The sequence below is a fragment of the Mercurialis annua genome, linkage group LG6, assembly GCF_937616625.2.
Source record: "Mercurialis annua linkage group LG6, ddMerAnnu1.2, whole genome shotgun sequence".
Taxonomy (NCBI): Eukaryota; Viridiplantae; Streptophyta; class Magnoliopsida; order Malpighiales; family Euphorbiaceae; genus Mercurialis; species Mercurialis annua.
Genome location: NC_065575.1, coordinates 4,500,032 through 4,513,644, shown reverse-complemented (window position 1 = coordinate 4,513,644; position 13,613 = coordinate 4,500,032). Strand labels below are relative to the sequence as shown.

The following is a 13,613-nucleotide window of genomic DNA, read 5'->3' as shown; positions in this document are numbered from 1 at the left end:
TAAATTAATTATTTAATTATGGTTATTATAAAACCAAAATAAGAATAAATTCAGTATGGAACAAATTTGATAACCGAATATATTATATTTACTTTTACAAAAATTCTTAACTAATTTAATATTAATTATAAATAAAAAATTAATATAATTATAATAAATTTACTATTATATTCATTGACGAGTTACGTTACGAGCCACGTGCATAGCACGTAATGCGAAACTAGTATTTATAAAAATATTGTCTAATCATCTTCTTTAATTTTTATTTTCTTCAAACGCTAAATTCTTTCTCTTCCTCCATTAATGTCCACTACCATCAGCAATCTTCACCTTATAAACCTCCTCGTCGTCTTTTGTCATGTGTTTGCTGCCTCGCTGTTCGCCAGCTCCTCCACGCCGTCGCCGTCCGCTGCTCCACCATGCCGCCACTCGCCATTTCTTCACATCCTCGCGCTCGCCAGCCTCCACAGTAGCGTCGCTTGTCGAATTTGTAATATCATATATGAAATTTTATATTTGAAATTTCAGATATGATATTCTCATATTTGAATTTTCTTTAAAAAATGTATATAATTCATATTATATATAGATTATATACAATTTTTATTTTATATGTATATTATTTGATTTAAATACGAAATTTATATTGAATGTATACGAAATTTGTACTGAATGAAAATCGTATTTTTGTAAATAGTTAGTATTGTTTGTAAAGAGAATTTTGATGTAGTATTTTTTTTAATATTTTCTATTTTTCCGATATTTGTATAAAAACCCCTTTATTTGTTTAGATCCACAATTGATCAGTTTTCTCAAAATCTGAACGTTTTTATTTATTCCTATCCTGATTTCCTAGTTGAAATCAACAACAAAACCTATTAAACAACAATCTGGCAACATTAAAAGATAAAATAACATTACATACAACTAGGTTTGGCACATAATGAAACCGAACAAAAAATCAAACTGAATGAAATTTATCCTTCTAATTCGGTTCGATTTTAATTTTCTTCAGAAGTCCAATCAGTTTTGACGTTTTCACTATCAAACCGACAAAAAAACCAAACCAAGTTAAACTAAATCAAAGGTAATCCAACTAATTCGGTTTGGATTTAGTTTTCTTCAACGAGTTTTGGAGTTTTCATTATCAAACCAAACCAAGCCAACTAAAATATCAAACTGAATTTGAACTTTGTCCGCCTCAGTAACTCAATAGGATGCCCATCCTAGCTCAGCTGGTATTCTTTCTGGAGCCACCATGGTGGGTGCTAAATCGGAGTTGAACCAACCGACTCTCTCGACAAACTTACTGATCAGGTCGCCGACTACGTAAGAAGCACCGGAGGACATTAATCCTATGGTCAGAAAGTAGAGTATGGTGATGATATATGATCTGGATGGCCTCGGCCTAACATGAGCCTTTCCAATAGCTAGGAAAAAAATGCATACAAGCGAAGCACTTCCGACAACAACTAGCTTGAGGTCCTTATCATCAGTTTTACGGAATGAGAAGCCGTAGAGGACGGGAGGTAACATTCCGAATATGAGGAATGATAAAATGGCTACTGGTGCATGAAGTGAAAACCTCTCTCGTCGACCTAGCGTTTCTTGGTACCGGTCTGGTTGGGAAGACTCACCGGAGCGTTCTCTTTTCATCTCCATGAGCTGAAAGATATATGAATTGCAAGTTATTTTTTTTTTTTTGACAATGTAAGGTTAATATGTTAAGAAATGGAAAAAACAGAAAACAGAACAAACTGTATTTCAAATTTTGAACACAGGGTTAATTCACTTTATGAGTCATTTTCAACATATTCTGATAATTTAATCCAAAACTTATTCAATTTGGATCAATTTAATCCCGGAGCTTAAATATTAATTTAATTGCAAAGGGGTTGAAATGATTCAAATTGGACAAGTTGTGGGTTAACCTGTCAAAACTTATCGAAAATAACTTTTTTGAGATTTTAATACAAGTTGAGGGATTAAATTGATCCATTATAGTTTTCATCTCAATGATCTATGTTGAGAAATGGGAAAAACAGAAAACAGAAAACAGAAAAAACTGTATTTCAACTTTTGAACAAAGGATTAATTCACTCTATAAGTCATTCTCAACGTTTTCTGACAATCAATTTGGATCAATTCAATCCCGGAGCTTAAATATTGATTTAATTGCGCGTGTTTCTCAAACCGAGGGGTTGAAATGATTCAAACTGGACAAGCTGTGTTGTCAAAAATAACTCCTTTGAGATTTTTAACACAAGCTGAGGGATTGAATTGATCCTTTCTCCTTTATTAATATTACACAAACTGTGTAAGGGTTGTTGATGCGGAAGAATATTTATTCGGGAATATAAACGACAAACTAGAGAAATAAAATAGACACAAATGATTTACGTGGTTCGGCGTAAGCCTACTCCACGGGCGAAAGAGAAGTAAAATCCACTATATGAGAATAGGAGTACAAATGGAGAATATCACTCAAAAACCCATACCCCAAATAACACTAAAATAGTGTAACTCTCTAAATGTACTAGTAAAATAACTCTAGGGACTAAAAGAGTATTTTACTAATACCTAAAAGAAAGACCTCACTCAAGTGTTTCCCAAATGCTATTGCTATTTGTTTTTCTCCATGTCTTACTCCACCAATTTGCTAGTGTATATATAGCAAACTAAACTTGGTCACCAAGTAGTAGTATATGGCTAGGATTACAACTTGCTCTCCAAGTCAATTTGAATGGACAAGATTGATCCTTGCTCTCCAAGTTGAAATAGTGGACTTGGGCTAGTCTAATGGGCTTGACTAAATTCAAGGTAACATAACAATTCTCTACCTTACCTTGAATTTCTTCTCAACATATAAACTTTACTTCACTTTCTCCAAGTAAGCCCTTTAGGGCTACTCAATAAAAAATACCAATCAAGTCCAAGCAATGCTTGAACTTGCTCACCGGAAGAGATTTAGTTAACATGTCAGCTGGATTGTCTTCTGTACCAATTTTCTTAACAATAATATTACCCTCTGAGATAATATCGCGAACATAGTGGTACTTCACATCAATATGCTTTGTCCTCTCGTGAAACATCTGATCTTTAGTCAAGTGAATAGCACTTTGACTATCACAATGGACAACAATCACCTTTGAATCCGAACTGAGCTCGATAAGTAAACCTCTTAGCCAAATGGCTTCTTTAATAGCCTCAACAACTGCCATGTATTCAGCTTCTGTAGTGGACAAAGCTACTGTAGATTGCAAAGTAGCTTTCCAACTAATGGCAGTATCACCAAGAGCAAATACATATCCTGTAATTGATCTTCTTCTATCAAGATCACCAGCATAATCCGAATCAACATAACCGACAACAGGATCTTTGCTTCTTCCAAATTCCAAATTAAAATTGGCAGTGCCTCGCAAATATCTCAAAATCCATTTTACTGCATGCCAGTGTTCTTTACCAGGATTCGACATATATCGACTAACAACACTAATTGCATGAGCAATATCAGGACGAGTACACACCATAGCATACATGAGACTGCCAACAGCACTTGAGTAAGGAACATGTGACATATACTCAATATCTTCCTTCGACTGTGGTGACATTTCAGCAGAAAGTCTAAAATGAGCAGCAAGTGGAGTACTTACAGGCTTAGCATTTTTCATCCCAAAACGCTCCAAAACTCTCTCAACAAAACTCTTTTGAGTCAAATAGAGTTTCCCTGTAGTTCTGTTTCTCTGGATCTCCATGCCTAAAATCTTTTTAGCCGCTCCCAAATCTTTCATCTCGAATTCACCACTTAGCTCTAATTTCAATTTGTTGATCTCACGCATATCTTTAGCTGCAATAAGCATATCATCAACATAGAGCAATAAGTATACAAATGAGCCATCTGCACACCTTTTGAAGTACACACAACTATCGTATTGGCTCCTGAAATAGTTGTGGTTCACCATAAAGGAATCAAACCGCTTATACCATTGTCGAGGAGACTGCTTCAAACCATATAAGGATTTCCTCAACAAACAAACATGGTCTTCCTTGCCTTCAATTTCAAAACCATCAGGTTGTTGCATATAAATTATTTCCTCGAGTTCACCATGTAGGAAAGCAGTTTTAACATCTAATTGCTCGAGCTCTAGATTATGCGTAGCAACCAAAGCAAGCAAAACACGAATAGAGCTATGTTTAACAACAGGTGAAAAAACATCATTGAAATCAACTCCATGTACCTGACTATAGCCCTTTGCAACCAATCGTGCTTTGTACTTAGCATTTTCAACACCTGAGATGCCATCTTTCCTTTTGAAGACCCATTTGCAGCCAACAATTTTCTTATCTTTAGGCGGCTTGACCAAAGTCCAAGTTTTATTCTTATGAAGAGACTCCACCTCTTCCTGCATAGCAACTATCCATTTGGCAGAATCTGGACATCTAATGGCTTCTGAATAAGTTGATGGATCACCAAATCCATCTGTTTCTTCTGCTGTTGCTAGTGCATAAGTAACATAATCATTAAGCCGCACTGATTGAGTTCTCGTTCTCATGCCCCTATTTTTGGCAATTGAATAGTCTTCCACTTCTGGTGACTCGTTTGCCTCATCTGAAATAGGAACTTCAACTGGATCTGGTTGTGGATCATTTTGCGGAGCATTTGTATTCTCCACTTCAACTTCCACTCGCCTGCTTGTGTTTTCTGCACCCGTAGAAGGATTAGAAGACTCCTTTTTCGGGTGAAGCATAAATGATTCATTAAACACAACATCCCTGCTGATTATAGACTTAGGAGACTTTGGATCAGATAACCAGACCTTGTATCCTTTTACACCATAAGGGTAGCCAATGAATATACCCTTTTTAGATCTAGGCTCCAACTTGCCTTCATTGACATGAACATAGACAGGACATCCAAATATCCTCAACTCTGAATAATCAGCCGGGTGACCAGACCATACTTCTTCTGGAGTTTTACAGTTAATTGAAGCATTGGGAGAACGATTTACCAAGTAGCACGCTGTAGAAGCTGCTTCGGCCCAAAAATCATTTGATAGTCCAGAATTGGATAGCATGCAACGAACCTTTTCCATCAAGGTTCTATTCATCCTCTCGGCCACGCCATTCTGCTGTGGAGTGCCTCTAACTGTAAGGTGTCTAACAATGCCTTCATCTTTACAAAATTTATTGAAATCGCCATCACAAAACTCCAAGCCATTATCAGTGCGAAGGCGTTTAATGTTCTTTTCAGTTTGTTTTTCCACTAAAGCCTTCCACTGCTTGAAAGTGACAAACACATCACTTTTATGCTTTAGAAAGTAAACCCATACCTTCCTGGAGTAGTCGTCAATAAAGGTTAGCAGGTATCGAGCACCACCTTTAGAAAGAACTCGTGCTGGTCCCCAAAGATCTGAATGGATGTAATCAAGAGTACCTTTAGTTCTATGAACCCCTGAGCTGAAACTGATTCTCTTTTGCTTTCCAAAGAGACATTGTTCACAAAACTCTAACTTGGATGTACTTTGACCAGAAAGAAGTCCTCTCTTGCTCAGCATTGTCAAACCTTTCTCACTCATATGTCCCAGCCTCATGTGCCATAATCTGGTGACATCTGAATCTGACATGGAGGATGATACAGCAGCTGTGCCAGTAACAGTAGATCCTTGCAACACGTACAATCTACCAATTTGACGAGCTTTCATCACTACTAAGGCACCTTTCACAACCTTCAAAACGCCATCACCGCCAACGAACTTACAACCACCAAGATCTAAAGTGGATAAAGAAATAAGGTTCTTTGACATATCAGGAACATGTCGCACTTCAGTCAAAGTTCTAACTACACCGTCGTGCATCCTTATTTTGACTGAACCAATACCAACAACGTTGCACGGTTGATCATTTCCCATCAAGACAACTCCACTATTAACCGGTTCATAAGTGGAGAAGCAATCTTTGTTAAGACAAATATGAAATGAACAACCAGAATCTAAAATCCACCCTTTCATGGACATAGCTTTGTTGTCAGTGACTGTGAAAACATCACATTGAACCTCATTTTCGACTATGTTGGCTTCAGCGGGTTTCTCCGGAGTTTTATGATCCTTTTGCTTATTTTTCAACTTAAAGCAATCAACTTTAATGTGCCCTTTCTTCTTGCAGTAATTACAAGTCAGATTTCTATGTCTAGATTTGGATCTAGACCTTGCATGACTACTGCTGGTAGACTCTCTATTGTAGGATCTTCCTCGAACGATAAGTCCATCGGCAGGACTATCTCTGCTGCTACCAATAAGCTCATTATCCATAAGTTCTTTTGAAAACAGTGACGATTTTACCTCTTCAACAGTCAGCGTCTGCTTGCTGAAAATTAAAGTGTCACGAAAATGCTTATAGGATGGAGGTAACGAACGAAGCAACATAAGGGCTTGATCCTCTTCTTCATACTTAATCTCTAAATTTTCCAAATCCATCAAGATGGATGTGAAATCATCAAGATGAGATTTTAGAGATGTACCTTCTGCCATATTGAGCATATGCATACGATGCTTCACAACAAGCTTGCTGGTGAGGTTCTTTGTCATGAAAAGCGATTCAAGCTTTTCCCACAAATCTGCTGAAGTCTGCTCATGTATGACTTCTCGCAAAACCTCATTTGACAAGCATAACTGAATGGCAGCTAGAGCTTTTTCATCTAACTCCTGCTTTTGTTCTTCTGTCATAGTGGCTGGTAACTTATCCTTTCCATGAAGTGCTTTCTGCAAGCCATTTTGTGTCAAGAGCGCACGCATCTTAACTTGCCATAGGGCAAAACTCATACTGCGATCATATTTCTCAATATCAAATTTTGTCGACGCCATAGTAATCCCCGAAGAAATATAATAACAGCTCCGATACCAGTTTGTAAGGGTTGTTGATGCGGAAGAATATTTATTCGGGAATATAAACGACAAACTAGAGAAATAAAATAGACACAAATGATTTACGTGGTTCGGCGTAAGCCTACTCCACGGGCGAAAGAGAAGTAAAATCCACTATATGAGAATAGGAGTACAAATGGAGAATATCACTCAAAAACCCATACCCCAAATAACACTAAAATAGTGTAACTCTCTAAATGTACTAGTAAAATAACTCTAGGGACTAAAAGAGTATTTTACTAATACCTAAAAGAAAGACCTCACTCAAGTGTTTCCCAAATGCTATTGCTATTTGTTTTTCTCCATGTCTTACTCCACCAATTTGCTAGTGTATATATAGCAAACTAAACTTGGTCACCAAGTAGTAGTATATGGCTAGGATTACAACTTGCTCTCCAAGTCAATTTGAATGGACAAGATTGATCCTTGCTCTCCAAGTTGAAATAGTGGACTTGGGCTAGTCTAATGGGCTTGACTAAATTCAAGGTAACATAACAAACTGTATGAAATATTACTTACATGGTGAACAATCATGATAAGTCCACCAATCAAATTTGCCAATCCCAGAGCTACAATATTCACTGCAAAAATAATAAGGTTTTGAATTAGTACAGTGATAGTTGTTCTTCATTGTAGAAAATGGCTTTTTTAAAACGAACAGGTAACCGAACTGGTGTGGCCTGTTGAACCGGTTGAGTAAAATTGTAAGAAAAGAAATTGGCCCCAGCTTATATGGTTTATGTCTCTCTTAGCAATTTTCATGGCCCAATATCAAGAAATTCAGGGCAAAATTGTCCAAAACCAAGAAGCTGGCCTGTTCAACCGGTTCAGTTTGTTTTTTTGGGTTCAACCGGTTCAGTCGTTTTCTGTTTCAGCCGATTCAGTCCAGTCCTCTATTTCAGTCCGGATATGCTGGTCCAATCAGGTTGATTGGACCAGAATTTTGGTTCTTAAGAGATAGTTGGACCAGACAGCTGGCCGGTCTGCGATTCAGCTGCCTGTCCCGGTTCTTTGATCACCAGTAGAAAATAAATTGATTGTTTCAGGATACACATTTCGAGTATGATACTTACATGTGGCAGAACCGGCACCAGCAGCAGATGATACAACACCAAGACTTGTGATAGATTCTATTAAACCACCATATACAATGCTTTTCAAAATTTCCACAGAAATTCCACCACCTCTTTGTTCTCTTGGATGTGTCTGGTTCCCGCTTTGCAGCAAGCTCGTGGTTTCTGTTGAAGAACCATCAATATTTTCTGTCGTGTGAGAACTTGAATGTTCCACTTGCCGTGTTTCAACAACAATCGTCACATCGTGCTCTGCATTGTATATTCATGTCGAAAGAAATTAACAGAAAGAAGCCTATGGCTGCGGATAACAAAAAATTAAGTAACATGAGCATTAAGTATTAAGCATTTAGCAATTATTGAGCAGTCACTGTGGGGATATGTCCTCATGTATATACATATTAATATTAATAAATTATACCATGTGTCATTCTTCATTCAAGTGTAAAACACTCGAAAATGCCTCGAGCACTTACTCGTCAGGTGCATACACCCACAGTTAAAAAGCTTTAATCCATCAACAATAAGGTTACATGTAATGTTGCACAGAAACTTGTAGTCATTTTTGGAAACGTTTTTGAAACTCCAAAAATTTATATTTATAACTTATTCTGTAAAAATTAGTTTTTCCCTTTTCTGTTTCACCATCTCCTCGTTTTCTTGCAACACTGATTATGTGACAGGAAAAATCTGAAGGATTACTTTAGGAGAAAACCATAACCTAAGGATAATTTTTTGACTTTTGAGACAATTTATCTGCAATTAAAAGCTAATTATGCATATCATTTCCAGCAAAAGCCTGAAATCTTATACATACCTGTGTTCTTTTCGACAGACCCATCTGCTGCCTCTCCTACTGTAGTTTTCGATATTGAAGTTGTTTGGCTTGAAGAATACGTATCTGTTCTAGTTTCATGGCCGACGAAAGTTGAACTATTTAGTCCTTCACCAAACAACTTAGTTGGCAGTGGAGTGGCTAGTATTGATGAGGCCTGTTCATGATGGCTGGAATTTGAAGACATCGAAATATTCGTTCCAGCTTGCATAGGACCCAATGAGGTATCTTCAGCATCTTCTCCAATGTTAACCACAACACTAGGAACGGTTGCTGATGAATGCCCATTCTGATCTTGATGTAAAATCGTACCTGTAGAGTATTATGAGTTCAATTTTTAACAGGGTCCACAACAGTATAGTTAAAAGCAGCAATACATGTATAAGGTCCTTAAATATATTAAACAAGTATAATTTAACTTCGATGCCGCCAAACCAAACTATTTACAGTTTTTAAAGGAACACGCTCATGGACCGATAAATTTAATGATCAAATACATAGTACGCAGGACTTCACATTGATTTGATGATGAACCATCATAGATATCAAACTTGAAAAGGATGAAGGAAGGTTAAGTAAACAATTTCATGAACAAAAGATGCACATGCCAAAATCGCTAACTACAAATTCACCATAAAAAGAGTAGAAGCGAGAAATACATTTAACGGTCATTTAAGCCATAAAGGTGGTAGAAGAAAATGAGAACATTGGTATAAGCAAGATAACAACTAATGTTAAAGTGTTTAGGTCAGTCCTGAATGCTGAAATATACAAGCTAACAGAAGAAAAAGGTAGGCTGTAAAATACTTGATGCCCATAAATTACAATCATGATTATGAACATAAACAAATGATGATATCCTTCTTGCTATGAGTCTTTTCCTAGAATGTTAATTTAACAATAGACAGAATAACATCATAAAGATTCAATCATCTTTGCATGTGTTCACAACCCAAGAAGAAAAGTTTATCCAATACCTGTGTTGAGTGTTGCGGTTGCATTGTCTGATTTCATTGCCGTGCTGGCTGTTTCGAGATATTTACCATCTTCTGTTGACCAATTTACAGACTTATCTGACTTCACTTCCACACTGGTAGATGCAATTTGAAGATATTTACCATCTTGAGTTGAAGAATTCACAAGCTCCTTTCTAGTTTCTAGAGATGCCGTCTCCAAGTCATTTACCAGTCCCACCAGTGGAGAAGCAATGGAAGATATAAGACCATTTTGATCAGCCTCCGTCTCATTTCCTGCTGCCAAAAAGTTGAATTGATTAATCATACTAGCTGCTTAATCCCCAATTCAGAGCTACTTCTAAGCTCAGATGGGACCAAAATCTTCAAGAGGATTGGGATCCAGACAGTACCTTGTTTGATAGTTATCTTCTTCTCTATAGCTTGCTCCGACGACATTTTCTTGTCACCGGTTGCAAACATATTAAAGAACCAATTTCTGCTGGTTGCAGTGGTAGTTGCGGTGGTGGTTGCAGTGGTGGTCCTTTGAACATTTTGCACAGTTTCATTCGCAGAGCTGTCTCCAAAAAGCCGAAACAACTTAAAGCCATCTCCTGTTTAAAGTAGAATTATTAACAATTGACATGCATTTATAAACATGGGAATATTAATAATTCCTAATATTTCTAGAGCCCATCAAGAATTAACATTCTTAATCACAAAAGCAGAAAATATTGCTATGAAAGTGAAAAGGCAAACAGAAAGATTAGTCCTTCGACGAGCAGGGATAAAGTTAGTACCTGTAGGCATGAAAAAGCTGAAGCAGGCTAAGCATCTGAATACCTCTGGATCCTTGTCATTATCAGAAGCATTAGCCAAAGGTGCTTCATTACTAATTGACCGAATGCCAACTGTGTCCTGAATTTCAATAGTGGTTGAATTGGCAATATTGGCATCTAACTCAGACTGAGATATTTTCTCAGATTTACTGTTCTTTGGTTTACGATGTGCATTTCGAATTTTTGCTTTTCTTCTACGAAGAATAACCCGTCTGGTAATGCAAGAGTGACAGTTTGGACAATACAAATCATGAGTATTTTGCTTATGCAGCACCTTCTCAACATCAAATTCTGTGTCTCCCTGGTCAACTTCTTCTACTAAGTCAAAATCTTCTGCTACACTAATTTCATTGTTAATAGATTTAGATCTTAAGTTTATTTCTTCATGTGTCTCCTCTATAGGTGTTAAACTTGAAGTTAAAAACCCGGTGTTGTCCAAAATTTCTCTGCTTTGGTCAATCATTCCCTTGACCAGACTTTCCTGAATCTCCACATTATTTTCAAATTCTTCTACCCAGTCAAAATCTCTTGCTAGACTGATTTCATTGTCAACAGATTCAGATCTTAAGTTTTCTTCTTCATGCGACTCCTCTAAAGGTGTTAAACTTGAATGAGAAAATCCTTTCTCGTCCGAAATTTCCTTGCTATGGTCATTCATTTCATTGTTAACAGATTCAGGTCTTAAGTTTTCTTCTTCATGTGACTCCTCTAAAGGTGTTAAACTTGAATTAGAAATCACTTTGTTGTCCAAAGTTTCCCCACTTTGGTCATTCATTCCCTCAATCAGACTTTTTGGAGTGTTCCCATTATTTTTATGGACATCTGCATATTCGGACTTCGTCTCAGAAGTAGAATTTTTCAGACTACTGTCTTCTGTTTCAAGAACTCCATCAAGGGATTCAGTACCTGAAAGCAATCAAGCAGCATCTTAACATTTCATTCATGAATTATACGGCAACAACATATACGCATTGATAATCGCAGAATTATGAAATAAAACAGATTCAAAGATAGAAAAGGCTTCTGTCAAAGTTATGAATCTATAAGTAGTTCAATCAATGGCTATCAGATATATCACAGTTGATTTTAACATAAAAAACATATACCAAAGCAATACTATTTCTCTATTTTAAAGGACTGCAAGCTGCATTTTTTTTTTGGTGACGAGGACTGAGCCGAAACTCAATATCATTGTCAAACCCCGGGATGTCTGCAAGCTGCATTTTACTAACACTAAATGATAGTATTCTCCTAAGAAATCTCGACATCTACTGACCTTTAGTTTCAAGAATGAAACACGGTCCTTGTTGATTAAGGGTTTTGAAATTCATCGGCATGTTCAAGTACCCACTAATAGTCTCATTAAGATTAGTCAATGGACTTCCCATGCCGTAGTTCCAGTTGCAGTGGCGACATTTCCATTTTCCTTCAGTCCAAAACAAGGTAAAATGACACAAATATTCTGGAAACACTAAATTTTCACATACAAAAGAAAGAAACAAGAACACTTAAATTTTCGAGATGAGATGATCATGCTATAAAGATTAATGACCCTCAATTTACCATTTCCAACTTCCTATCTTTCATAAAGACTATGTAGCACGCTTCATTTAATCAACGTTTTTTCTTTCAAAAACGTGTCGGAAACTTAGCGTTTTGAACGCGACACTTCATTTTAACATAGGAAACCTTAAAATAATACCAAACATACCCCATTTCCTGTATCTATATTTGTGCTACATATCATAAAGATTCAGGAAACGTTTAATCAAATCCTACGGCAAATTAATGTAAGCTATGCCGGTTTTTAGAAATATTTGGATTTTGAATTCATAAGTCAAATCCCATTGTGAGTCTAAATAATCAAGAAAATTCACTTGCAAAATTACATTCCTGCACTAAAGCTAATCATGGATACAAGTAGTTGACTACCTAAAGCTAGTCAACGCTTCCACCAATTAAGCAGATTCAAACTTTATAGATCTCCAAAATCATCCATGCTAAACATAACACTAACATAAGCTTAAATCATCTTACCAAAAGTTGATTAAAAGTCCACAAACATAGATTCAAGTGGACTAAGATAAACAACAGAACAATAATCTCTAAGAAAAACCAACTTATGGGTCCATTTTACAACAACATGCTACGCAATTCTCATATAATCAAGAAAAATCCGAAGCAAGAAATAAAAAATAAATAATCTGAGCAAATGCAGAAGAAATTACCAAGAAGTTCGTCAAAGTAAACGCTATTATGACTGTGCATAAGCTTATTATCAGTCTCACTCTCTCCATTTTCTTTACGCTCAGACTCATGCTCAAACTCATCTCCATTTTTACTACAGCCATTTCCATTATTCTCATTCCCGCCGTTGCTGACGCGGTGCCTCCGCTGCAGAGCCACCACATCCTCCTCCTCCACCAGCTCCGCCTCATCCTCGTACGGAAAATTCAGTTGACGGGCCTCCATGATTAGGCGCTCGTTTCAAAACGTGAATGATGGGCAAAGAGATTAGACAGTTAAAAAATGTGGGAAATGGTGGGTTCACATCTAAAGTTGGTGATATTTATAGAGTGGGTCGCCGTTTTTAAGATCCAAAAAAGGAAAAACAATAAAAAATAATTGTTGGTTTTTGTCTCTCTATGACTGTGTCATAATTGACTGTACTGATAAGCCAACCACTATGTTCAGACAATTTTTGTTTTAAGACACAAGGGAAACATGCTTTTCTTGCTTAACAAATCTCACTTTTAAGCTAAACTGCTCCGGTGTAGCATTATTTATGGGCTTAATTACTTAAAAACCACCCACTTTGAACTTTTTTTTCGTTTATACCCTGACGTATGCGTTTATGTTTCACCTCTACCCGAGGTATTAAATTAACCTCTTTTCATCTAAAAGAAAGTTTAAAATAGTCCTTCATTTAGAGAAAAATTCATTTCTAATTAATCTCTAATTAGCTAAGGTTGAAAATGAAGAACTGTTTTAAA

At 36.7% G+C, this 13,613-nt stretch overlaps 1 protein-coding gene across 2 annotated transcripts; it reads right to left on the bottom strand.

Moving 5' to 3' along the window:
- Nucleotides 1-947: 947 nt before the first annotated feature.
- LOC126653878 (membrane protein of ER body-like protein) lies at nt 948-13,314 on the bottom strand. Of its 2 annotated transcripts, XM_050347869.1 has the most exons (9): nt 12,849-13,314; nt 11,897-12,046; nt 10,582-11,526; nt 10,195-10,395; nt 9,806-10,078; nt 8,811-9,140; nt 7,994-8,245; nt 7,440-7,501; nt 948-1,665 (listed from the first exon to the last, which is right to left on the bottom strand). In XM_050347869.1, the coding sequence occupies exons 1-9, from the start codon at nt 13,090-13,092 to the stop codon at nt 1,210-1,212; spliced, it is 2,913 nt and encodes a 970-aa protein (XP_050203826.1). In that variant the 5' UTR covers nt 13,093-13,314; the 3' UTR covers nt 948-1,209. The 2 variants fall into 2 exon arrangements, with proteins under 2 accessions (XP_050203826.1, XP_050203827.1); XM_050347870.2 differs by lacking the exon at nt 11,897-12,046 and having other exon boundaries at nt 12,849-13,311.
- Between the last annotated feature and the right edge of the window lie 299 nt (nt 13,315-13,613).